The following is a 26,476-nucleotide window of genomic DNA, read 5'->3' on the forward strand; positions in this document are numbered from 1 at the left end:
GTAAAAGCCAGCTCTCACGTTCAGCCACGATGGAGAATTTTAGGAGTTAGTGTGCTGCCTGCCCCCACACGGGTTCTAGACCACTTGCATCAGGATACTAAACGTTGGACTCCTGGGGTCAACTTCAGACCTGAGTCCCATGGGATTCAGGGATCTTTATTGTGACAAACTGTCCCCATCTTTCACATGCAACATATTTGAAGGCTGCTGCGTTATAGAGTAGACTAAAAAGTCTAGCAGATGTATGAACCGCCTGCCCACCCCCCACCCCGTGATGATTCTTCCCCTCCAGGGTTATCACTGTGGCCTGTGCTGCCACTGTGAATCCACTGCTCCTGGTAGCCATTTTTTTCCCATTTTTTATTGGATATGACAGGTAAGATATTAAGTGAGAGGGGGAAGATAGGAAAAGAAAGAGAAAGACGTGTAGATCTGCTTCACTTGTGAAGGGACCCCCAAGGGCTCCAGAGATCCTTGCGCTACCTTAACCCAGTGCGCCACTCTGCCCCCCCCCCCCATGTGATCCTCATGCACTACACTGGGGAGGGAGAGTAAGTTCAACTACTGAGCTAACTTTTTTTAAAATTTATGTTTTATTTTTGGATAGGACCTAGAGAAATGGAGAGAGGAGGGGAAAACGGGGAGAGAAAGACACCTGCAGACCTGCTTCACCTGTGAAGGGAACCCCCTGCAGGTGGGGAGCCCGGGGCTCGAACCGGGATTCTGATGCTGGTCCGTGTGCTTTGCACCATGTGCGCTTAACTTGCTGTGCCACTGCCCGGCTCCCTGAGCTAACATTTTCTATTTATAACTGAAGAAAATGAGACCCAGAGGATGGAAATAGGAATGCCATTTACTGAGTGCTAAATATATCAGTTTTAAAGTTGCCTCAGTTGAGTTCTGCAACTTCACAAGGTAGGTACTGTTAACCTTGTTTTACAACTGAGGAAAGCAGAAGAGAAGCCAGGTAACTTACCTAAAGTTCAATTCAGATCCAAGAACTTACATTCTTTTTTAAAAAAAATATTTATTCTTTTGTTGCCCTTATTTTATTGTTGTAGTTACTGTTGTCATTGTTGAATAGGATAGAAAGAAATTGAGAGGGGGGAGAGAAAGATAGACACCTGCAGACCTGCTTCACCGTTTGTGAAGTGACTCCCCCGCAGGTGGGGAGCTGGGGGCTGGGATCCTTACGCTTTGCACCACGTGCTGCACTGTTGAAGAGAAAGACCACCACTCACTGCTTTATATCTTGATTGGATTCCACTCCTAATAAAATCAGGGTACACTAAATAAGTCCTCTGGTCTCCCCACCACACACATCCTCTCTCTGACCACATTCTCTAGATGGGTTCAGACTACAAAGGAATTGACTGCTTATTTTGAGAAACTTTCTACCATCTCAGAAATGCTTGAGAGAAAAGAAAGATTATCAGAGCATCACTCTGGCAGGGGCTGAGTGGTGGCACACTTGGCTGAGTGCTCAAGGACCAAGGTTCAAGCCTCTGTTCCCATCTGTAAGGAAGTAAGCTTCTGAAGTGTTGGAATAGTGCTACAGGTGTCTCTTCCTCAGTCATCCTGTTCCCTCTCAATGAAACATAAATTTTTTAAAAGAATATAAAAAGGCTTTGCAATACGTGTGCCAGAGTAATAGTCACTTCCTTTCTCTCCTCATAAATAAATAAAAATACAAAAAAAAGATCACCCTGGCACGTGATCAAAGTATGGACTTCAAGCTTAAGAATCCAATACTTCAGGGGCCAGGCAGTAGTGCTCTGAGTTAAGCCCACATAGCGCAAAGCACAAGGACTGGTGGAAAGATCTTGGTTCAAGCTCCTGGCTCCCCCAGCTGCAGGGAGGTCACGTCACAAGCAGTGAAGCAGGTCTACTGGTGTCTTCCCTCCCCCCCCCACCCTTCCCCTCCTCTCTCTCTGTTCTATCCAACAACAAAAGGGGGACAAGATGGCCTCCAGGAGCAGTGGATTCATAGTGCAGGCACCAAGCCCCAGCGATAACCCTGGAGGCAGAAAAAAAAAAATTTCATCCATTGCCACTTCCTGGGCTGAAATGTTATTATTTACCTCTCATTCCACTTTAATTTCCTAAAGTTGTTGGGTGGTCAGACTCACAGCAAGGAACCCAACAGCCCCAGCCCCCAACTATTGCTCCGAGTAATGTGTCCCTTTCTTCTGTCCTTTCTAACTAGATGCTCAAAGCTTGGGTCTTCTAACAACTATCCCACACAAACACATAGTGAAGCAGGGCTGCAGGTGTCTATCTCCCTGTCTCCCCTCACCTTTTGGTTTCTGTCTTTATCCAGTAAATAAAGATAATAGTAAAATATCACTTTTAAAAAAAGGGACTGGGGGGAGTCGGGCTGTAGCACAGCGAGTTAAGCGCAGGTGGCGCGAAGCACAAGGACCGGCATAAGGATCCCGGTTCTAGCCCCCGGCTCCCCACTTGCAGGGGAGTCGCTTCACAGGCGGTGAAGCAGGTCTGCAGGTGTCTATCTTTCTCTCCCCCCTCTGTCTTCCCCTCCTCTCTGCATTCTCTGTCCTATCCAACAGCAGCAACAACAATAATAATCACAACAATGATAAAACAAGGGCAACAAAAGGAGAAAAAAACGGTCTCCAGGAGCAGTGGGTTTGTGGTGCAAGCACCGAGTCCCAGCAATAACCCTGGAGGCAAAGAAAAGGAATAGGGAGAGAAAGACACCTGCAATACCTGCTTCACCAGTCATTAACTGTCTCACCTGCAGGTGAGGTGGGGCCTGGGAGCTCCAACTGAGGTTGTGTATGGTAATGCGTGCACTGAACCAGGTGTGCCACTGCCTGGCCCCCATTTCTTCAGATTTCTAAGACTTTTACTTCCATGATCCTGTTTGGTCCTCACAGTGGGCTGCCAAAAGGAATGGCCTCAATTTACAGAAGACTCAAACAGCTTGACCCCTTAGCCACTTATTTGATAATGAACCTAGTTCAGCCTACTGCTTTCCAGTACACTGTCACCATTGGCACAGTCTGTCTACTAGATGCCCACTGGATTTCAGAAACAAATACATTTTAATCTAAGACCTCCAGATCCTTGGGTGGGAGGGACAACAGGTGGGTGTTGACCAGCTGTGAAAGTAGTATGATTTGTCTTCTGATTTTAGAAATAAAAAGGGTATAAAGAAATAAAATTGGATTAATGGATAGTGAAACAGTATAATGGTATGCAAAAGACTTGATGGCTGATTGGGTGATGAGACTCACAGGTTCCGGGTGCAGTCCCCACCACCACCATAAGCCAGAGCTGAAAAGTGCTGAACAGTAAAGGAAGACTGAGAAGGCCAGGCAGTGGCGCACCCGTACTGCGCACAAGTTACCATGCCCAAAGACCCAGGTTCAAGCCCCCACTCCGCGCCTGCAGGGGTGGACACTTCACTAGCAGTGAAGCAGGTTTGCAGGTGTCTCTCTCTCTCCCTATCTCCCCCTCCTCAAATTTCTCTCTGTCCTACCAAATACAATATGGGGCGGGGGGGGTAACCACTGGGAGCAGTGGATCTGTAGGGCTGGAACCTAGCCCCAGAGATAAAGGGGTGGGTGGGTAAGAATTGACTGGATTAATGATGGCGGGGTTGTGTTTGTCACTCCCAACACTGTCCCTAAGGAAGTCCTTCACCCACTACTCAACTGTCAGCCCCTGCAGTGCGTGATGCTGGTGGAAGAAGGTGACAGAGTTCTGACAAGGTCCTGGCTCACACTTGACTGGCAGGACGGGGGGGGGACATCAGTCTCTAGGACTCGTTCAAGGCACTGTCTCAAACTGGAATCCAGCACCTGGAGATACACTGAGGTGAGGATGCTTTAGGGACCCATTGAACTTTTTAGCAAACCAATGGCCCCCTGAGGGTAGGGGACCCTTCAGACAGTCCTACAGGCTCAGAGAGGAAGAGGAGTGAAGGGGGTGCGGGTGAGGGGGCAACGCCATCAGGAAAATGGGTTCTGCTACCCCGCTTGCGGCTTCTGGAAGAGGCTGTGGCTTATTGAGAAGAACTTTCCTCGACTACCCCCTCGGTCCCCGGCAGGCGAACACTTCCCCTCGTCCTCTCCCGCTTCCAGCCTGCCACGGAGGACAAGAACGAAGCCCGACCGCAGAGCCACCGCTCGCCTCGCCAGCTGGGTCAGCTGGGCGGACAGTCAGACCCGCTCGGCTCCGCGACCCGCAGACCCAGCCTCCTCCGCCCGCCCCCTGGCTCCGCACTCCCGCCCCGCTCCCGCGGCCCGCACCCAATCCCGACTGCCGCCCCCGCTTCCTTCTGCGCGTCCCTCCCTCGCGGGCTGGCGGTGCGCGGCGTGGCGCGGCGCGTGGGCGTGCTGCGGGGCGACCATGGCTGTAGACTGTTACCTCCGGTTCCCACAGTAACAATCGAAAGCCACGGTTGCCCTGGAGACGCGGGGGCGGGGCGCGCCGCTGACTGCACCGCGGCAGCTCCAGTCCGACTGACGACGGGGCCGCGGGGTCGAGTCGGGGCGCGGGGCGCGGGGCGCGAGGCGCGCGGCGGGGACCCGGTGGCGCGAGGCGGGCGGGCGTGCGCGCGGAGAGGAAGGCGGCCCCGCCGAGTCCCTGGGGCGCGGCGCCTGGACGGCCGCGGCGGCGCTGGATCAGCACCGCGGACAGCGGCGCGGGCTGAGGGGGGCTGAGGGCGGGGGCGCGGTCCTGGGGCGGGGCCAGGCGTCGGTGGCCGTGACTGGAGACTGTTACTGAGGGCGGCCCGGGCAGTAAGCAGTCTAGAGCCAAGGTGCCGGCGCGCTGCCCGGGCGGGGGGCCTCCGTCGCCCGCAGCTGGGGGCGCCGCTGCTCTTCCTCCCCCGCATCCATCTCCCGTCCTTCTCGGCTTGCGCTCGCGAACAGGCACGCGGCCCTTGACGTCAGAGTCCTGTGACGTCAAAGCTGTCCCTGCGGAGAGGAGCTTCCGGCGGAGGGGCCCTGAGGGGGGCGGGGGACTGGGGGTGAGGCGGGACGCTCCGGGCCCGGCCCCGCCCCCCCGGTCCTGAGAGAACAGCTCCTCGCGGAGAGGCGGGAAATCGGGGCGCCGAGGGACCCGCGGGACAGGACCGGAAGGGGAGGGGGCGCCCCGGCAGACAGCCGGGAGGGGGTCCCGAGACAGCGGCGGCCGGGCAGCGGGAGCTGGGGGTCGGGCCCTCCCGCGGCGCCTCCGCTGGACCGGCCGGGGGCAGCGAGGCTGAGTCACCGCGCTGCGGGGAGGGGGTGCGGGCGCGTCTCCCGGGGCGCCGGCACCGTCACCTCACTTTCTTGGAGGCATGGCGCCGCCATGACCCGCCGCGGGAAGTCGGGGTGGGGGGCGGCGTCCTCTGCTCGGCGCTCGTCCCAAGTGGCGGGGTGTCCATCTCGGCGCGGGCAGGTGCTGCCCCGGCTGCGGTGCGCTGCTCGGGACCCCGCTCCGGCGACTGCGGGAGAAGTGAAGCCCCCCGCCGGCACCAACCCCGGCCCCGCCGCCCGCCCGCCCGCCGCCCGCTTACCTGAGGGCCGCGCGGCGCCCGCCCGCCCGCTCGCCTCCCTCCCGCACGCAGCCCGGCCGGCGGCGGCTTTTATAGGCGCGCGTAGTACTCGTGCGGCGGCTCATTCATGCGGCCGCAGCTCCTACACACTGACGCGCTGCCGACGTCAGCAGGGAATTTAGGAAACGGGAAAAGCTGCTATTTATAGCCTCCAGGCGGGGAGGGCGGAGGGGGCCCGCGGCGGCGGGGAGCTGGGAGGCCGGCCGGGCGGGCGCGCGGAAGCAGGCGTGGGGAGGGGGCCCGCGCCCCTCTGGCCCGCCCGCAAGGGGTGAACTTTCCGGAACCGGGGGCTGGCGGGCCGGGAGGAGGAAAGTGCGGGGAGGAGGACCGGCCTGGTGCGTGCGTGTTCGCGCCGCTACACCCGGGGGCGAAACCCCACCCCCGCCCGGCCCTCCGAGGGCCTCGCCCGCCGCGCCCCACGCCCCCTCCTCGGCTCCCGAGCCCGACGGCGCGGTGACGTCACTGGGCGCCCCCCTCGCGGCGTTATGGCCCCCGGGGCCCTTGCACTGTCCTCCCCCTCTGGGGTCCAGGCAGGCAGGGGAGGAAACTAGAGCCCCCCACCCTCCAGCACCACCTCCAGGTGCCATGGGTGGCAGCGAGCGCTGGGGCACGGGGTGGGGGCAGATGCGCGGAGCGGAGTGGAGGCGGCGGCTGGCTCAGGGAGGGAAGGGGCAATGGGGGTTCGGGTGCCAGTAGGGAGCCCCGGGGAACACGGAGAAGCTGAAGACAGTGGCTTGGCCTTCCGTGAAATCAACGTAGGGGTTGCCTATGGGGAAGGGGGTGATGGTGGCAAGAGAAAGCAAGCGAGGAAGAGGAGACCTCAGCAAGTGGAAGGGAGAAGAGAGCTGGAGTCGCATTTAGGGCCTGTATGTGGAGTCCCTATGAGGGTGGTGATGAGAGCAAGTAACGCGGCGGAGAGAGGGCTCTGGGGGGCGGGGTCTGGCAGAACCTCTCCCTCGAGGTGTCAGAGTTCCTGGAGGTCAGAATTGGCCGAGCTCCGCGGGACAAAAGCAAGGAAATGAGGGCCTGTCTTCGCTCTAAAGGGGGGTGGCAGCTTCCAAGAGAAGGGCTGGACTGGGCTGAGGAGGGAGCTGCCCCAGGTCCAGGGTGGTAGAACTAGGGAGGGAGGGAAAAGTCAAAAGACTGAAGGATGAACTTCACAGGAGAGCAGGTTGAGAGACCCTCCCCACAGATGTAAGGAAAGCTTGAGGGTAGGGGCTGGGGCAATGAGTCAACTCTGAGGAGAATGGGGTGGGCAGGAGCCCAGGGAGAATGTCGAAAACAAAAACAGACACAAGAGCCCTTGGGTGGGTCTGTTTCTACAAATGGGAAGACTCCACTGCATGAAGCAGACACGAGATTAAGGGCCTCCTTGTGGCTCCATCTAGAGAGAGATTACCACTGATTACCGGGTCAGGGGCAAGCTAGTTACACAGTGGTAAGTGCACCAAACTTTCCCGCCGGAGACTTGGAGGTCCCCAGTTCAGTACCCAGCACCCCCATAAGCCAGAGCTGGGCATTGCTCTGTACCGTGTTTCTGTATCGCTCATGAAAAATTATTTATGTGAGTGGCCCGGCAGGGGCAGGTGGCGCAATGGATAAGGCACTGGACTCTCAAGCATGAGGTCTTGATCAAGTTCAATCCCCGGCAGCACATGTCCGGTTCTTTCTCTCTCCTATTACTTCCCATAAATAAATAAAATCTTTTAAAAATTATGTATGTGAAGTGGTGTCAAGGGGGCTTTAGAAGATCTGGCCTAGATTTGGTTCCCACACCCCTTGCTCCCAGTTGTTCTTTTCTCCAGGAAAGAACTCCTATACATCCATCAACGCCCAATTCTAAGAGCACTTCTGAGAATCCTTCCCACCTTTACCCGGCACTCCATACAGATACCCACCTCAGCCATAGCATTTCTCTTGGCCAATATGTAAGGGTCCACCTCTCCTAGAGGCGGGCAGCTCTGAAGCCCCTCATTTTTATTCTTGGAATCTCACCATTTCCCTTGTAAGGACACGGTGGGGAGGAGAAGAGAGGTCACGGATAAGATGGATCTAGAACACGGACTGGAAACTGAGGGAGGGGGGATTCTGGACTTGGTGAGAGCATCATGGTGGGGGCTCAGAGCCCCTAAATCAGGAAGTCGCTCAGGAGGAAAAGGAGCCTGTGGGGGGCGCCCGAGACCTTGGTGTCTGTAGGATCCGCCTGTGGCTGCACCAGCCGCCCGCCCTCGCCTTCGGCTGAGTGACTCACTCTACCTCCGGTGGGGGCGTGGGGCCGAGGACCCAGCGGTGGGCGGCGAGGCGGCCCCCGCTCGCCCAGTGGCTCTGCGTGGTTGCTAAGCTCTCCAAGGCCTCGGAGAGACGCGATCTGGGCGAACCTCATCAGTTGCTATGGTAACTCTGCGCCCCAGTCTCTCTTGCGCTACGGCTCAGGGAGGCACGGCCAATCAGAAGCTGCAGGCGTTCTCGGGGACGCCCGCCCTCCACGTGTGGGCGGGGATCAGGAGGTGGGGAGGGGGCGGGGCGTGGGTTTCCAAGACGCCCTGCTCGCTGGTGGGACTGGTGGGGCCCCCAGCCGCGCTGGGACACTTCCGGAGTAGCAGCGAGCCCCCCCCCCCCGTGCCCCTCCCAGTAGAGACAGCACCTGCAGAGTCTGGTCCTCACATGGGGGGTTGCAGATCCCCATCAGCTCCGAACCGGGAAGAGCTCATACAAGAGGTCTAGGAGATGGGGTCGCTTGCACAGACCCCCCCCCCAACACACACACACTGCTATCCAGGCATTCATTCCCAGTAGATTATGCCGGGGTCCCTCCAGGGATCGTCAAGTTCAAGGAGGGCTGCTGGGTCACAACTTAGGTGGATCCTGGAGATCCAGGATTTGGACTCTGGAAGGGGACAGGTGTGACAGGTGTGTGTGTGCAGATACAAGTACATTGTAAGAGTCACGGGATTTAGGTGGAAAGGACTTTGTTTTCATTTATTCTCATTTAATCCCTGTGGCAGAGTGAAGGTGTGTCTATTGGGGGAAGAAGTAGGTATAAATGACAGTCCCATGTAACTATGTCAAAAGAGGGCTTGGGAGACAACGTCATGATTATGCAAAAAGATTTTCATGCTGAGGCTCTGAAGTCCCAGGTTCCATTCCAGGCAGCAGTACTCTGGTTAAAATCTAAAAAGAAAACAGAAAAGAAGGAAGGAACGAAGGAAAAGAAAGAACGTCAAAGGAGAGTCCCCCAAACCTCGTTTACCTTCTCTTGCTCTCTGGTTTCCCTACTCTCCCTTCCACCATCTGTCTAACCCTCTGCTTAAGAGCCGGACTTTCCCAAATTGTGACAGTAATGAAAATCTACAGATATGTACTTTGGAGTGTGCATCTCAATCCCCCACCCTCGAGTTCCCGGCACTCGGGTCCGGTGGGCACATGTGGGAGGGTGAATCTGCTAACAGACTGCCCTCCCTGGTCCAGCAGCGCAAGTGCAAATGTAACCCAGGTGCAGGGAAGGCGATGGTCGCCTTGCCACGCAAGCCCCCTCAGTGCCGCGAGGTGGCGCTAGAGTCGCAGCGGCGCCCGCCGGGCCGGGCCACTCCAGATAAGAGTGTGCGGAAAGCGCGGCGGGGCTGAGACGCTGCCAGGACACGGGGAAGACGGACCAGCAGGACAGACCGACCGGGGGCCCGACGGGTGGAGGGCAGCGCAGCGCAGCCACGTCCCTCCTGGATCCGCCGGCAGCCGGGCCCGGGGCTTCCGACATGCCCCCCAGGTGGGTGCACAGGCCGGGGCCCGGGAGGGACAGAGGACTTGGACAGCTGGTCCCGGCGCGCTGACCGCGGCGGGCGCATCCTCGGGCTCGGGCGCTCCGCCGCGGCCGGCGTTCAGCCTCCGGGTGTGGCCCCAGAGGAGTGGGGACCGCGGGGCCGCCGCTCGGCGCGGGTTCACGGCGGGGTCACGGCCAGGGCCCGCACATGGGTTGGAAGGCGCGGAGCAGGGGGCGGGCGGGCTGGCAGGGGCGCAGCTCTGGCACAGCCCCGCGCGGGCAGTGGCGGGTGGGGCGCCGGCCGGGAGCCGCCACCGCCCGGGGAGGAAAGCCCCGGCGGGCTGCACCGCAGGTAACGGGCCGAGGCCCTACGGGGCCGGGGGCGGGCGGGCGGGCAGGCAGGCAGGGGCGCTCAGGGCTGGCTCGGGCCCTGCGGTCGCCTGTCCTCGGCAGCGGGGGGTCGAGGGGTGAAGCTGGGGCCGGAGGGAGCGGGGCCGGCGCGCCCCCCGCTTGCCTCAAGTTGGGAAACTTTTCCCCGAGTTCGGGGCTGCGGAGTTCCCGCGGCGCAGGGGCCGAGGGGAGCTGTGGAGGAGGCTGCGGGCCGCGCGCGGGTGCAGCGCTGGAGCCGAGGAGGCCGAGGCCGGACGCGGGTGGGGCGCAGGCCGGGGTCAGGGCTGCAGCCGGCTGTGCGCCGTGCCCGCCCGGGGCGCTGCCCCCTCCCTCCCCTGGGAGTTGCGTGGCTCCCCCCTCCCCCCCACCTGCTTCCTGCCTCAGCCTCCTGCCCCGATATAACGCCCTCCCCGCGCCGGGGCCGGCCTTCGCGCTCTGCCCGCCACGGCAGCCGCTGCCTCCTCCCCGCGCCGCGGCCGGGCCGGGCCTCCGAGGGTCTGACAGCCCCCCGGCGGGGCGGCGCCGAGGCGGGCACCCCGCTCCCCAGCTCCAAAACACCGTCCCCAGCTGGGCCACTTTCTCCCGAGGCGGGAGGCGCTTTTCAAACTCGATTCCCTCACTCCCCACTTGGGCAAACTTCTCGGCCCTGAATGACTTTTCCTGAAGCGGACATTTTCCTCAAATCCGGTAACTGTCTTCGAAAGGGGTCACTTGGCCCGGTCACTTTTCTCCTTCAGAGGCCCCAGAACCCAGCCTGAGTGCCCCGCCGATCTGGGCCCCCAGGCACAGGCCAGCCCGGCCTTCTCAGCACCAGCCCGGCTCCAGTGGCTGTTCGGTCGACCCAGGCTCCCACTCCCGGCTGCCACTGAGCCTCTGCCAGTGCTCAGGCCGTGGTGCTCAATGCCCCTACCTAGCTGAGGGGAAGGGGAAGTGGAGCTGGGCTGGGTGCAGGGTGCAGGCACACGGGGCTCTTCGAGGCTCTGATCCGGCTGGTGTGTGTCCCCGCAGGAGACTGTGCTGGGCAGATGATGCTAGACACGATGGAGGCGCCCGGCCACTCGAGGCAGCTGCTGCTGCAGCTCAACAACCAGCGTACCAAAGGCTTCTTGTGCGACGTGATCATCGTGGTGCAGAACGCCCTCTTCCGCGCGCACAAGAACGTGCTGGCCGCCAGCAGCGCCTACCTCAAGTCCCTGGTGGTGCACGACAACCTGCTCAACCTGGACCATGACATGGTGAGCCCCGCCGTCTTCCGCCTGGTGCTGGACTTCATCTACACCGGCCGCCTGGCTGATGGCGCAGAGGCCGCCGCGGCTGCAGCCGTGGCCCCCGGGGCCGAGCCGAGCCTGGGCGCCGTGCTGGCCGCCGCCAGTTACCTGCAAATCCCTGACCTCGTGGCGCTATGCAAGAAGCGCCTCAAGCGCCACGGCAAGTACTGCCACCTGCGGGGCGGCGGCGGCGGCGGCGGCGGATACGCGCCCTACGGCCGGCCGGGCCGGGGACTGCGGGCCGCCACGCCCGTCATCCAGGCCTGCTACTCGTCCCCCGCCGGGCCTGCGCCGCCGCCCACCGCCGAGCCGCCGTCTGGCCCCGAAGCCGCGGTGAACACGCACTGTGCAGAGCTCTACGCCTCGGGCCCCGGCCCTGCCTCCGCGCTCTGTGCCCCGGAGCGCCGCTGCTCGCCTCTGTGCGGCCTGGATCTGTCCAAGAAGAGCCCGCCCGGCTCTGCGCCTCCCGAGCGGCCGCCCGGGGAGCGCGAACTGCCCCTGCGCCCTGACAGCCCTCCCAGCGCCGGCCCCGTCGCCTACAAGGAGCCGCCACTCGCCCTGCCGCCGCTGCCCTTCCAGAAGCTGGAGGAGGCCGTCCCGCCCCCGGACCCGTTCCGGGGCGCCGGCGGCAGCCCGGGGCCCGAGCCCCCCGGCCGGTCCGAAGTGCCCACCAGCCTCCTCTACCGCTGGATGAAGCACGAGCCCGGCCTCGGCAGCTACGGGGACGAGCTGGGCCGGGAGCGCGGCTCCCCGGGTGAGCGCTGCGACGAGCGTGGCGGGGACCCGGCCTCCTCGCCCGGGGGACCCCCGCTCGGCCTGGCGCCCCCGCCGCGCTACCCGGGAGGCCTCGACGTGGCGGGCGCGGGCGGCGATGGCGACGACTACAAGAGTAGCAGCGAGGAGACGGGTAGCAGCGAAGACCCCAGCCCGCCGGGGGGCCACCTCGAGGGCTACCCATGCCCGCACCTGGCCTACGGCGAGCCCGAGAGCTTCGGCGACAACCTGTATGTGTGCATCCCGTGTGGCAAGGGCTTCCCCAGCTCCGAGCAGCTGAACGCGCACGTGGAGGCGCACGTGGAGGAGGAGGAGGCGCTGTACGGCCGCGCAGAGGCGGCCGACGTGGCCGCGGGGGCCGCCGGCCTAGGACCCCCATTTGGAGGCGGTGGGGACAAGGTCTCAGGGGCCCCGGGCGGCCTAGGGGAGCTGCTGCGGCCCTACCGCTGCGCTTCGTGCGACAAGAGCTACAAGGACCCAGCCACGCTGCGGCAGCACGAGAAGACACACTGGCTGACCCGGCCCTACCCCTGCACCATCTGCGGGAAAAAGTTCACGCAGCGCGGGACCATGACGCGCCACATGCGCAGCCACCTGGGCCTCAAGCCCTTCGCGTGTGACGCCTGCGGCATGCGCTTCACGCGCCAGTACCGCCTCACCGAGCACATGCGCATCCACTCGGGCGAGAAGCCCTACGAGTGCCAGGTGTGCGGGGGCAAGTTCGCGCAGCAACGCAACCTCATCAGCCACATGAAGATGCACGCTGTGGGGGGCGCGGCGGGCGCGGCCGGGGCGCTGGCGGGCCTGGGGGGGCTGCCCGGCGTCCCCGGCCCGGATGGCAAGGGCAAACTCGACTTCCCCGAGGGCGTCTTTGCGGTGGCCCGCCTCACGGCCGAGCAGCTGAGCCTGAAGCAGCAGGACAAGGCGGCTGCGGCCGAGCTGCTGGCGCAGACCACGCACTTCCTGCACGACCCCAAGGTGGCGCTCGAGAGCCTCTACCCGCTGGCCAAGTTCACCGCGGAGCTGGGTCTCAGCCCGGACAAGGCGGCTGAGGTGCTGAGCCAGGGAGCGCACCTGGCGGCGGGGCCCGACGGCCGGACCATCGACCGCTTCTCCCCCACCTAGAGGGCCGCGCCCCCGGGAGCGGCGGCGGGAGCCGGCACCGCGCGCCTGGACTAGTGCGGTAGCAGCGGCAGCGTCGCCGCAGCGGCGGCGGCCCCACCTGGCCTCACAGCTTTGTGCCTTAGCCCGGGGTTGCGGGGGAGGGGGGGAACCCCGGGGCGGGGGTGGGATGGGGGAAGGGAGATTTATATTTTTGATATCAGCTTTGACCAAAGGAGACCCCCAGCCCTTCTCCGCCTCTTCCTGTGGTTCGTTGGCCCCCTCCCTCGGCTCCGTGCTGCTCTTGGGTGGGAGGGGTGTCACTGTTGGGGCGCTCCCAGCCCTACCTCCGGCCCTTGCGACCACACCCATTCTCACTGTGAATCTCCCCGCTGGGGTCGGAGCGTCCGGCAAGAGTCTGGGAGCGGTAGGGGAATGAGCCGGCCGGAGGGCCCCCCACCTCTGCTCCCACCCGCCCCGGGACTGATAATGTGAAGTTCCTCATTTTGCACAAGTGGCACTAGCCCCAGGGCCAACCCTCCCCTCCCTCTGAAGTCAGAGAGCTGAGACGCTTCTGTGGTGTCTCCTCCTCCATTCCCTGGGGCCCCCGGACCATATTTATTGCATGCGCCCTGGGCGGCCCCCATCCCAAGCCCAGGCTGGGCTGGGCTGAAACGTGGTCTCTTTAGCTCCCTCTTCCTCGTTTGTATATTCCCTACCTTGTACACAGGCTCTTCCAGAGCCGCTTCCATTTTCTATACTCGAACCAAACAGCAATAAAGCAGTAACCAAGGATCTGGACCCTACTGCTCTCTTCCACCTGGGCGGGTGGAGCCAGGGTGGGCGGGGAGACCTGGCACCCTCACACAGGTGCAGAGGCTTGGGCCCTGTTCCCTCCCAAACCCCAGAGAGATCAGCAGGAGGTCAGGTGTGTTTCATAACTCAACATTTATTAAGGAAACAAAACCAGTGCTGCAAATGGAACAGAAAGGAGAGAGTGGTCTCCCACCCACCCAGTCATCAGCCTTCATCCAGGGGAGAGGACCTTAGAGGAGAGGGAGGCTGGAGATTCTGTACCCCTAAAGAGCCCAGCCTTCTGAGACCCTGGGGGATTCATATCTCAAACCACTGTCTGTGCTCTCCTGCAGTCCCCCTGCTTCTGGCATAATCTTGGGCTTTGGAGAGGGTAGACTTGCTTCCATTTCTTGGGCAGGGGAAGTAGTCTAACAGTGAAGAGAGAGCTCTGGGGGGGGTTTCCCCCCACTTGTCCCATCAAAAATTACTCTTGGCTTCCTCCCTCAAAACCTTGCCTGATTTCCCACTAATCTGTTCTCACCTGTACCTGGGGTTGGGAGAACACATTCTCAGTAGGAAACCTCGAGTGAAACTTTGAACACAGGTGCCACCTAAAGAGAAAACAAAACAAAAACCAAAAAAAAAAAAAAAAAAAAAACCCAAAAAACAAACAAACAAAAACCTTAAAAAGCCAAAGAGCTCCTGTGTCTACTTTCAGGCAAAGCTAGAAAGAGGTGAAGACTAGGCTAGGTAGGAAGTGCTCCTCCCAAAGAAGTTGTCGAAGCCTGGAAGTTCCTTAAGCCATAGGGGTCTGGAAAACGTCAGGAGCGGAAAAGCTTTATTAGAGGTTCCTGCCACAGGTAAATGAGGAGAGTCAGAACGAGAACCCCCATGGCAAGGAAGTGAGGTGAGGAAATTGAGGGGACTAGGACAGCGAGAGGACTGGAACTAGGAAAGGAAAGGGGGGTAAAATTGAAGAGGAAGAGAGGAAGGATGGGGGGAGAACCGAGCAGAATAGGCCATGAGGGTAGAAGGAGTAGGGAGAGGTCACCCAGGGAGCATGGGCCTGAGATCATCCCTGCAGAACCATGACCATCCAAGGGCAACGCAAACGGCAGAGTGCAGGGGACTCAGACTGACATGGACAGGAAGAAAAGCAACAGAGTGGGAGTGGGTGGGTATGCATGTGGCACTGTGTTTGGTCTGGGGGCCTAGGACTGCTGTTCCTGACACAGGGGCTAGACCCCAGTTTGGGTCTCTTGGGGGGAATTCAGGCCTCAGGGAGAGAGATACACCCTGAGCAATCTCTGCATGGCATAGCCACAGCTTCTTGGACATACTTAGGGCAGGGGTTCTGAAAACATCAAAGGGACCCGTGACTTCACCTGCATCTGATAGAAACTCTTTAAAACTTGCTGCCCCAGCTCCACCTAAGAAAAGTGCCTAAGTCCCCTGGCTTCCTGGAAGGCCTTCCCCCAGCCCTGGAACCAGACGGGGAGGGAGAAAGGCTGGGAGCATGGGCAGTCTACCTGGCTGGCCCACCTGCTGTCACTGCAGCCAGCCACCTCCCTGGTAAATCTGGGCAGCTCAGGAGGGACCCAGCAGCTTCCACCCGACCCTTGGGAGGGGCTCTGTGAGGAGTAGCTCCCCCACAGCACAGCCACGGTGTGGGTTGGAAGAGGATGGTTTATTGTCTGGGTGGACTGGTGGCTCAGACACGTGGGCATCTTCTGTGCTACACTGGGCACCTGGTGGCCTCTCAGGAGCGGTTCCATGGGGGTGGGCCCTGGTGTGGCCCCCTCAGCCCACCTGGGCCCATGTGAGGAAGGCGGGGATGTCCCGCACGGGCACATTCCTTGTCAGCGCCTTCACACGCAGGTTTCTGTCATCCGTCAACAGCACCACCTCCCGCAGTAACCGGATGGGCTCCTCTGTTGATATAAGAGAGCAGGCCATCACTGAGGGTGGGAGGCAGAGATGAGGGTCAAACCCACCAGGCCCCACAAACTCCTCTCCCTAAACTCTGGACTGAAGAAGACCCTTTGCTTCTAGTCCTTCTAACTGTGTAGCTGGTCCTGGACTCATAATACTCTCTTCCTTCACATATCTCTTCCCTCTAAGATATCAAGAGGTAGAAAACTAAAGATGGCATACACAGTATATACAAAGCTTCCAAATATAAGGAGGGGGGTTAGCTCTAGGGAACTCTGAGGAGTCGAGGGCACAAGGCTATCAGGCAGAGCTATGCCAAGACGATCTACTCCTCTAGCAGTGCAGAGCGGTAAGCAGCAAAGGTAGTAAGAGTCATTCTCCCTGTTCTCTCCCTTCCTGTGTCTCTGTTCCCCAGGGGGGAGATCTGCGTATGCTTCCAGATAGCTTTTTCTCTTGTTCCCTCCAGGATTACTGCTTGGGTTTGGTGCCAGCATGACTCCATCATTCCTGGCAACCATTTTTCTTTTTTAATTGATAGAGGGGGAGAGGACAGAGACCTGCAGTACTGCTCAACCGCTTGTGAAGCTTCCCTCCTGCAGGTGGAGACTGGAGGCCTGAACCCAGGTCTTCATGCATGATAACATGTGCATTCTTTTGGGTGAACCACTCCTCTGTCCCCACATAGCTTTTTGCGCCTTTTTAAGCATATCTACTTGTTATATGTTTTTTTTCCTTATAAAATTATTATCATACTAGACATACTTACTTTATTCAGTTTTCTGCATTTTAAAAAATATTTATTTATTCCCTTTTGATGCCCTTGTTGTTTTATTGTAGTTATTATTGTTGTTGTTATTGATGTCATAGTTGTTGTTGGATAGGACAGAGAGAAATGGAGAGAGGAGGAAGACAGAGAAGGGGAGAGAAAGATAGTCACCTGCAGACCTGCTTCACCGCCTGTAAAGCGACTCCCCTGCAGGTAGGGAGCCGGGGGCTCGAACCCGGATCCTTAAGCCAGTCCTTGGGCTTTGTGCCACGTGCACTTAACCTGCTGCGCTACAGCCCAACTCCCAGTTTTCTGCATTTTAAAGATCTTTCTATGTTGGCAAGGACAGCCTTCATCTTTTAAAATGACTATGAGAAAAACACAGGGCATTTTCTACCACTTCTCTCCCTTCAGTCCCCGTCTTTTAATGGAGGTGGGGGTAAGCCCGTGCTGTGTGCTGACCGTCCCGTCCCTCAGGTGGCAGGTCTACGCCTCAGTTCTGGCTGGGTGTTCCCTAACAGAGAACTGGCTGACAGTTGAGGCACAGGAAACATCCTGTGGTGCTGGCATGCAAATGTCCCCAACAATTTTGGGTGTAGCCTCTGGAGAGGTTTGGGGGGAGAGCAGAGAAGCTCGTGGTGACAGAAGGGAAAGAGAGGAGCTGTGATGGAAAGAGGAAGAGGATGGTGACTATGCTTAAAGAGGCTGCTTTAAACTGCTTAACTGCCTGGGCTTGGCCCCTGGGGGGCGGTGTGTGTGAGTGTAGGGTGGGGTGGTGGTGTCAGTGCTGAGAGGGGCTCCCAGCTGGCTGCTGGAGTCTGTCTGTAGCCCCACTATTCTTGCCCTGGGACTCAGACCAGGAGAGTCCCAGGCCTTAGGTCAGCCAACCAAGGCACAGCACTGTTGGCAGGGGTCTGCAGGGGTTTCTGTGGATACTTTGAGACATTTTTAACAATAAACATCCTCTGTTTTGACACTGGTAACTTCACTTTGTTAGAAACCAGAGACTGTCATCTTGTCAGGCCCCATCCGCCATAATCCACATGATTTTAAAATTCAACATCGTTTACACATAAACATTTGGTGATGGTTTCTCTGTGAATCTGACAAGTTAATCTGCTAAGAATTCACACTGACAAATGGGGTTTGATTACACCAGCCGTTGCTGATGTAATTCTGATAGGGGCGGTCCCCAGGATGGCAATGGGTTCCTGTATGCTCTCTGGGGTGAAATGGGGGTGGGGTGGGGAGACTAGTAGGGCCAAAGTCAAAATATGTCTTTGCTAAGAAAGAAACGGCTCTGCAGCTGGGCGGGGCGGCAGCACTACATGAACCGTACTTCACAAGGCCTTCTGCATTATGCGCTCGTCTCTCAGAAGGGACCTCTCAAGGAAGCTCAAGTTCCTGTGTTTGACTCAGCCAAGACTTATTTCACCACTTGAGTGCTCCACATCTGACCCTAAGGGACATTCTATGCCAGCCACACAGCAGTGTCCCTCAAAAAACAGCAGTTGTGTACTTGTTAGCAGCCTTTGGGACAGGGACTTAGGCCACACAGCAAAGACACTCTGGGGGCTGGGTGGTGGTGCACCTGGTTGAGTGTTACAGTGCGAGAGTTGAGCCCCCTGGTCCCCATCTGCAGGGGGAAAGGCTTCACAAGTGGTGAAGCAGGGCTGCACGTATCCCTCTTCTCTTTCCTTCTTTTTTTTTTTTTAAAGATTTTATTTTTTTTGGACTATTTTAAAAATATTTATTTATTCTCTTTTTGTTGCCCTTGTTGTTTTTCTCTTTCCTTCTGTATATCCCCCCTTCCACTTGATTTCTGGCTGTCTTTATCAAAGATTTAAAAGAATAATAAATAAATAAACAAAGATAGTGAGAGACCACAAAAACAAAGTAGTGAGAGACCACACTACTGTGAGTGAAGAAGCAACAGCAGAAAAGATAATCCCCAGACCAGCACAGGGAAATAAGCAAGTAAGCAGGGAAAAGAGATGGGCAAGGAGGACTCAAACAATATGACACATGTAGAAAAAAACCAAATTATATTTTTAAAAAAATCAGCTCTGCAGATGATACTGAGTTAGGAGGTCCTAGGAATTCCTTCCAAAGGGAAATGTCGGGTTGCTAGGAATCAACAGCAGAAAGCACTTTAGCCATTCTGATTCTGAGGGGAAAGACAGCTCTGTGCTGAGGGTAAAGCCCTCAAGGATCTGCAAGAGAGCCCCAGGCTGGGCCTCTGGCCCAAAGATGGAATTCTGCTCACCAAAAACGTCTTGAAAAGTGCTGAGGGCCTAATCCTCGTGCTTTTACCTGCTTTCAACTCCAGAGAATCTGAAGAGTGCTAGTTCTCAAACATAAAGGCAGGAAGAAAAGACCCACTACTAGCTGGGAAAGCACCTCCACTGGGCCTGATACAGGGTAAACATTCAAGGATGAACTGAGAGGGTGGAGCAGGGCCAAGGGAGGTGGGCCTCATGGATCACTGGGGACTGTCATCAGAGCTGCAGAGGGTAAGATCTAGGAGACCACAGCCAGAATAAGCTACACTGAATCATAAGGACATTCTTGCTGTCAGAGAACTCACTGAGGACCCAAGAAAGGAAATGGATGTACACTAAGTGGGTAAACTCATGCCCAGAGCCTGGCTTCCTGGGCTCAGCCCATTGCTATTTGGCCCAAGGTCACCTCACATTCTCTGGGAGTTGAGGGGAGGGAGGACACAGGAGGGGACTGTGACGGGGAGGTCTGACCTCCAGGAGGGAATGACACTGGGCTGACCTCAGGCTTGCATCAGACCTGATTCGAGATTCCTCAGCTTTCCAGGCTACAGTTGGTGACAGGACCCTTCCCTTCGGGCTGAGGAGGTAAAGACAAAGTAGAACAGACGACTGGGTGGTTCACAGAAGAGGCAAAGCTGTACCTTTGTTGGTGGGCATGAAGTCCTTAGCCTTATCTTTGCAGTAGTGGAGGCAGCAGGAGAGGATCAGGTCATCATTGTTACCCTGCAGGAAGACAGTGTGAGAATTGCCACTGGGCAGGAGGGGGCGCCATGTAAAGCAAGCACAGGTATACTCTGCTTCTGGGGTGTGGGAATATCCCTGAGAAACATGTTCAGGAACCTCCCTGAGTTCCTCTCATACCTGTCTTGGCCCTGCTTGGTTGGGTCCAACTGCACCAAGAGCAAGTTAGGGACAAGGAAATCTCCCTCCTGGGCTAAATAGTAGCTGCCCAGGTTATACTGACCTTCCTTTAGCTCCCCCCCGAAGGCTGAAGACTGACTGTGTGGGTCTCCCCTTTCCATTTTTTTTTTTTTTGACACCTGCAGACCTGCTTCACTGCCTGTGAAGCGACTCCCCTGCAGGTGGGGAGCCTGGGGCTCGCACTTACGCCGGTCCTTGTGCTTTGTGCCATGTGCACATAACCGCTGTGCTATTGCCCAACTCCCTTCTTTTTTTTAAACAATTTTTTTAAAAATCTTTATTTATTGGATAGTGACAGCCAGAAATCGTGAGGGAAGGGGATGACAGAGAGGGAGAGAGACACCTGTAGCCCTGCTTCACCACTCGCAAAGCTTTACCCCCGCAGGGACTGGGGGCTCAAACCTGGGTCCTTGCACATTAGCATATGTGCGCTCAACCAGATGAGCCACCACCCAGCCACCATCCCTTTCTATTTTTCTCTCTTTTTTAATCTTCTTTCTTTTAAGAGAGACAGAGAAAGCATGAGAGAGAGAGAGAGAGAATACTGTTCGGCTCTGATATGAGGTAGTGTCAGGGATTGAACCTGTGGCTTCTAGGGCCTCAGGTCTGCACTTTTGGTATTCTAACAGACTGTGGGCTTTCCCATTCTGCCAGGGGTCTCACCAACTGGCCAGTGATGTCCTCACTGCGGAAGGCAATAGATTCAAGTTCATTGCCACGGCTGGTCAGGGCTCTCAGGCAGGAGTCTCGACTCTCAAATCTCCGTTCCAGGAACTCGATGGACTTTCGGGCCTTCTCCTGTACCACACGGGCATAGCCCCCGGCCCTGTGATCTGTCTCCTGCCCCTTGGCCAGGCCGTCCAGTTCATTGATCACTGGTGAGACACAAGTTATCAGCCTCAGCACTATCTGCTTTCATAGCAGGCCTCCTTTCCTAGGCAACCCCTTCCAACACCACAGAATCCTTCCAGCCCCACAGAGGTCTTCCAATGGAACCAGGGGACTTTCGGGGCAAAAAGTGGTGCTCCCAACTTTCCACACTTTCCCTCCCTTCTTCTCCTCCCTGGCCCCACCTTCCTCTTGGGAGGATCTTATAGGGATTTTCTGGAGATGCTATCTATATTCGGAGGAAGAAACCTGGACCCTCTGCTGCACTCCTTATAGGCTCAAATTGAAAGGATCCCTCAGGGGAGGCAAGGTTATGTAGTAGCCAAAGGAAAAGCAGCAATCTCCCCGATCCACGTGGGCCCCCAACCACAACAGTCTGAGTGACAAAGTCTATGCTCTACCTCCCAGAGCGCAAGAAGGCCACTAAGTGGGAAGTACCAGTGACAGCCTCACTTGTAAGCATTCTGTTATTTCCCAAAACCATGCGCCTAGCACATATAGCTCCTCTGATACTGCATGTGTGCATGCGTGCGCGTCTCTGTGCGCGCGCCTGCCTGCTTGCCTATGTGTCTGGGATACAGCTTCATTTCTGGTGAAGATTCTTTCCAAAATTCCAGCCAAAAGCCTGAGGTCAAGTGGGAAATATGCACTCCTTGGGGGCTCCGGGAGAGTTTGGGGTCTGAGGCCTCTCTTCAGTGCAATGATTCATGCTCAGGGAGTCGGCATGAGTATGCTGTTCCATGGTGAGCCTGGCACTCACTGTCTGGGTATTCAGAGACACTTTCTGGAAAGGATCCATGTGGGAACACACATACACACACACACACACACACTGTGCTTACACACACCATACACACACACACACACACACACTCACTCTCTCTCTCTCTCTCTTTCTCTCTTTCTCTGCTTTCAGCAACCTGAGGGAGGCTGCAATGTCCATACAATACATGGCTGAGGTTGGGGAGCAACCGTGGATGGGTGTATGGTACACCAAACAGAACATCAAACAGGAAAAACTGGTATTCCATCCCAAAAATCTGCTTTCCTGCTTCCAAACTAAACAGGCTTCAAAGGAGAAGCTTGTTTGTGCTTCTGCACCAGGCGGGGCTTCTCAATGCTGGGGTCAAGCTGAAGGAGCATGGAGTAGGTTAAAGAGCACAAGAAACAAGCAGGGAAGACTGTCAGCTTAACTCTTCATGCTCTGGGCATAGGACAGGAGTCCACAGAAGAAGTTTCATGGAGCAGGAGACCCATCTATAGTCCCTGAGAGCCCAGGGCCCTGCCCGGCTGAAAAAGGTTCATAGATGCTGGTCTAGACTGGAGCTATAACAGAGCTGTCATTTCCCAACACCCATGGGGGTCATTTATTTATTCTACATGTATCCTCTCGGTTTTACCATATGTTTGCTCCCTCCCTCCCAAATCTGGTTTTCACCACTGAACCACAGACTCCTCTAGACAAGGGGCTGCAGCTCTGTCACTGACACCCCAGAAACAAAAAGACTGAACACACAGCAGGGGCACAATCAGTGCTGGTAACCAAGAATCCTGTTACCCTGGGATTTTTTTTTTTTGGGGGGGGCGGGGAATGGTATTTTCTTAGGTGGCTCCTGATAATGTCAGAAAAGTGATCTAGCAAAATGACCGATTTATTTTCTTCCCCTTGGAAATCTGAGTATGACAGAACAGTGACTTGCATCTTGAAAGACATTATTCCAGGACCCAGAGAAAAGAGAAAGGACACTGGGACAACTTGATGGTCTTGCTGTTCTGCTTTGGGGAGAGAAGCTGCTCTATTTTTGAGGCGCAGAAAACTTTCCTTTAGGTCTCAGGGCCTGGGTTTAAGAGGTTCTGGCCAGGCCACATGGGGAGGGGGAAGGAAGACAGGGAGGGTGAGGCGGGACAAGGGCTGCTTCAGTGCCAACATTCTCAGGTGGTGCTAACGTGTTTCCCACAACCCCCCAGGGTTCTATAGCCTCTGCAGGGGCGGATGTTTCCTGCCCTTTGTTTCCACCCTCATCTGGCACTAAGACACATGGGACTGGGAGGGAAGGCCCACTGGAACATCTTGGCATGCATGTCAGAGGTGGCTTGGCAGGCAGACTGCCAGTCTGGCAGCTTCTCCAGAGGACAAGGCTCTGAATGTGCTCCAAGTGGCTGCTGAGGAAGGGACATTTAACGTCTGCGCTTCCCAGTCATCTCCTAAACCCTCCTGTCCACAAGCTAGCCATCACCTAGCTATATCAGTTGTATCATCTGTATTAAACAGGAGCCCAAAGTATCCTGAGGTTGACCAATACAGACCCCAAAACTAAGGGACTTCCTGAATAGTCCCTGGAGACAGCACAGCTGGGCTCCTGTGGCCTGAGGGTGGAAACAGCTAGCTGGGTCCTGAGATGCTGACCCTGCACCAGCACCAATGAACAGACAGAGGTAAGGTCCCAAGTGGCAGGAATCCATAGGCATGAGCCAAGGGCTTGCTCTGGAGGGTTTCTGTCGGCCTGGCCTTAGGGTGACATTGGCCAGAAGAATGCTACCTCCAACCAACAGAATGATCATGAAAAGCTACAAGACAATCAGACCAAAGGCATCTAACCACTTCAAAATCCTCCCAGCTTCTCTGCCAGACCACCCAGCAGCACTGCCGTTATCTGCCAGGGCTGAGTGTTTACCAATAACGGGAACCAGCTTTGCTGTTTTACTGCAAGCTTTATAAGGATAAAAACAAGGGCTGGGCTCATGCAGTTTAAGCCATGGATCAGCCATAATAATTTGAACTGCTTTGATTATTAAACAATTTTCCTTGCCCTACGCATTCCCTGCTTCCCTGCAAATCCTGTCTTACACACACAGCAGGGCCCTGCCTGCTTGGTCTTCATGCTGTGGGGCACGTAAGGAGAAGGGGCTGCTGTGCACGTGCAGGGCTGCTTTGGCCTGACTCACCAATAAGGGGCACCACCAGGATGTACTTCCTGCTCTCCAGTAGCCGTGCCAGACTGGCCAGGTGGTCAATGAAGCCGTTGGTGTCTGGTACGAGGAACAAGGGTCTGATCTCAAGCTCCATCTGCCTCATCTGACTCTGGTCCTCCAGAACGGCCTACAGGGACAGAGAATGGTAAATGAACCAGAGGATAAGCAGCCAAACAGTGGGTCATCCAGGGCTCTGACTCCAGTTTGTCAGCATCCTGCCCCGAGCCTCACCATCCTCCAGAGGATAGCCAGCCCCTGTCAGGCCTGAGGAACAGACCTAAGGGCTGGGCAAATCACTGCAGTAAGAAAACAGGTTTTGAAAGGGAAGATCTTGGGCTGGGAAATCAACAAGTGAAGAATTAGGTTCCTTGGCTAGGAAAGTGATTTCACATATATAACCTAGGCAATGCATAGTGGGATACTTTTCAATTCAGAAATTACAATATGCACATCCCAAACAGAGTTCATTATTCCAACTTATTTCATTATGCAGTTAAAAAAAAAGTTTGGGGGGGGTGCTACAGTGTTGCACATATTACCATGCTCAAGGATCCAGGTTCCAGCCCCCATTCCCTACCTGCAGGGAGGATGCTTTATGAGCAGTGAAGCAGGTCTGCCGGTGGCTCTCTTTCTCCCTCTCTAGCTCCCCTTCCTTCTCAAATTCTCTCTGTCCTGTTAAATAAAAATAAAAGTAGAAAGAAAAAAAAATGGCTTCCAGGAGCTAAGGATTCGTAGTGCCAGCACCTAGCACCAGGAAGACAACCCTGGTGGCAATAAAAAAAGAAAATAAGATAAAATAAAGTAAGTGAATGGCTATACAAAAAAAAAAAAGTGATACTGACAACTATTTATGTGGAAGTCTACTGTGGCAGCAGATGTCCCTGCAGTGTAATGAATTAGAACCAAATCCACATATCTGCAAAAAGCAACACTCAGACTGATCAGAACTGCCGTCCCCACCACCCGGCAGTTTCTAAATGTGCCTTCGGCGTTGTGCTGGTGCTCCTTTCCCACAACTCTGTACAAGCTATGCGATGATTTTCTTGCTATTTTTTCTTCAACTTGACTGTAAGTTAACTCACTTCCTTTCCTTCCGGCTTAGACTCTTCTTTAGCAATGATATCTATGGTGTCAAGGATTCAACAGTCTAGTCCTGTATTTACTAAGCTAAATTTCCATAGTAAAGCCACAGTGTCTCCTGTATACCATTACAACACCACCTGACGGAGCACCGGTGGTCTGTACACCACACCCTGGAAAGCACACAGCCTGGGCTTGTTAGTCTTATGAATGCTTACATCTTTCGGGGAAAATCCATGCCCATCTGCGAACGCCCAATTTTCTTATGGAGCCTTATATGTGCTCCAAGTACTCTCTGATAGGTTTGGGTATGTCTGTCACTATAGAACATGGTCACTATCGTGCGGCTTTCTTTTCTGGGGACTGTAGCCAAGAAACAACTGAGTTTTTGGCATGTGCCCAGATAGCATGCTCCCTGTGTACAGAGCTAGAGGGCACTGATACAAACCTGGCAAGAGCCAGACAAACAGGTCCCAGCCTTGTCACACCCCTTTATGGCTTTCTGCCACATACCAACATGTAGGGACACAGAAACAGGGCCGGAGAAGATGTGCGTGCCAACTGAGCTGGGGCCACTGTGCTGAGCTCTGGCCACTAACAGTCAGTGAGAAGGCTGTTCAGGTTTCACTGGCAGTGACAGTAAAACTGAAAGGGCATGCCTTCCAATGCTGGGGGTGGCTTCTCTGTGACCCGCTGGGGACCTTTCCCTATGAGTAAGTTACTGCTGCCACTGCCACCACAGCTGGTGGAAGGCACAGGCCACAGGAGACTGGCAGGCATGAGAAATGTGGCTAAGAGGCCCAGTCTGCTGAGATCTTCCTATTGCTGTCACTTCATTAGAGGAAAGTACCACTGCTGCTGGCCACCTTCCCAGGGGACTTGGGCCACTGTCCCGTGTCACAGGGCTGCTAAATAGAGAGCAACACACACCAAACTTGGCATGGCCATATAAAATTTATTTAAAAACATTATTACTGTGTTTTTTTTTTTAATTGAGAGAAAGATCAGGGCATTGCTCCGCTTTATGATGTCCTATTTTGGTTTTGTCTTTGTTTTTATGTGGTGCTGGGGATTGAACCGAGGGCCACAAGTATGGCAAGGCATGTGCTCTATTGGCAAGCTACTCCCTGGGTCCTGAAAATCCATCTTTTGTGGAGATATAACTGACATATAACATTGCATGAGAGGATTTGTGCATTTTCTTTTTTTAAAAACAATATTTTATTTATTTATTAATGAGAGGGATAGGAGGAGAGAGAGAAAGAACCAGACATCACTCTGGTACATGTGCTGCTGGGGATTGAACTTGGGACCTCATAGCTTGAGAGTTCAACACGTTATCCACTGCGCCACCTCCCGGACCACTACTTGTGCATTTTCTAAGGACAAGAAATGACACCTCCTCAGGTTCTGCTAGCCATGCTCAACCCTCTCTCTCTTCACAGAGGCTCCTTCAACATCCCTATTTTGCATTTTTCCAGGTATTCTTTAGCCATCTTTCCCCTGCCAGGAATATTGTCCCTGGTAGGACTAACTCCCAAGTAGCTATCATTCTGAGTGAGACAGGGCAGGATTAGTACTGGTACTGGCTAGGACGGGGGTACTGGTATCTGTAAGGACAGGTGTTCAGGGTGCTGACTGAACATAACATCTGTGACAGCCCCACCAACACTCCTTTCACGTTTTGGTTTTCCTGCCTCAAGAAATGAGACTGTAGCCCTGGTTTGACTCTAAGGAAGTGGAACTAGCTGCCACTTTTGACCCCATGTGAATAATGAGCACCTAAGGTCTTATATCTTATTACTGTTAGGGCTGATGGCAGGTAGAAAGATCTTTAAGCCAGGTGACCAGTGAAGCTAGGGGTTAGCTGAACTTACTGGTATGTTCTGAGGACAGGCTGAAAAAAAAAAAATCCAGGAAACAGAGTCCAGGGGAGTTTTATCTAAGTTCTTTAAGTCCTGGCTCAAGGCCAGAAAGGTGGAG

The 26,476-nt window shown here is 55.9% G+C and overlaps 2 protein-coding genes across 8 annotated transcripts in view; one reads left to right on the forward strand and one right to left on the reverse strand.

Moving 5' to 3' along the window:
• Positions 1–9,170: 9,170 nt before the first annotated feature.
• HIC1 (HIC ZBTB transcriptional repressor 1) lies at positions 9,171–13,651 on the forward strand. 3 transcript variants are annotated; one of them, XM_007520396.3, is made up of 2 exons: positions 9,171–9,329; positions 10,722–13,651. In XM_007520396.3, the coding sequence occupies exon 2, from the start codon at positions 10,739–10,741 to the stop codon at positions 12,878–12,880; it is 2,142 nt and encodes a 713-aa protein (XP_007520458.1). In that variant the 5' UTR covers positions 9,171–9,329; positions 10,722–10,738; the 3' UTR covers positions 12,881–13,651. The 3 variants fall into 3 exon arrangements, with proteins under 3 accessions (XP_007520458.1, XP_060060121.1, XP_007520457.1); XM_060204138.1 differs by lacking the exon at positions 9,171–9,329 and adding an exon at positions 9,530–9,675; XM_007520395.3 differs by lacking the exon at positions 9,171–9,329 and adding an exon at positions 10,149–10,400.
• Positions 13,652–13,785: 134 nt separating this feature from the next.
• SMG6 (SMG6 nonsense mediated mRNA decay factor) overlaps positions 13,786–26,476 on the reverse strand; it is a 291,344-nt gene continuing 278,653 nt past the window's right edge. For all 5 annotated transcript variants that reach the window (XM_007520393.3, XM_060204127.1, XM_060204129.1 and 2 more), the window contains 4 exons: positions 23,387–23,540; positions 20,216–20,427; positions 19,273–19,354; positions 13,786–15,582 (listed from right to left, as the gene is read on the reverse strand). In XM_007520393.3, coding sequence (XP_007520455.1) covers positions 15,452–15,582; positions 19,273–19,354; positions 20,216–20,427; positions 23,387–23,540 — 579 coding nt within the window. In that variant the 3' untranslated portion in view covers positions 13,786–15,451. The remainder of the gene's footprint in view (positions 15,583–19,272; positions 19,355–20,215; positions 20,428–23,386; positions 23,541–26,476) is intronic.

Source organism: Erinaceus europaeus, chromosome 12, assembly GCF_950295315.1.
Source record: "Erinaceus europaeus chromosome 12, mEriEur2.1, whole genome shotgun sequence".
Classification (NCBI taxonomy): Eukaryota; Metazoa; Chordata; class Mammalia; order Eulipotyphla; family Erinaceidae; genus Erinaceus; species Erinaceus europaeus.

What these genes read in the sequence shown, in the direction of transcription:
- HIC1 (XM_007520395.3), top strand. Translation starts at nt 10,364, where the DNA reads ATGACTTTTCCTGAAGCGGACATTTTCCTCAAATCCG. An exon ending in GGACATTTTCCTCAAATCCG is followed by an intron (nt 10,401 to 10,721) that starts GTAACTGTCTTC and finishes GTGTCCCCGCAG; the next exon opens with GAGACTGTGCTGGGCAGATG.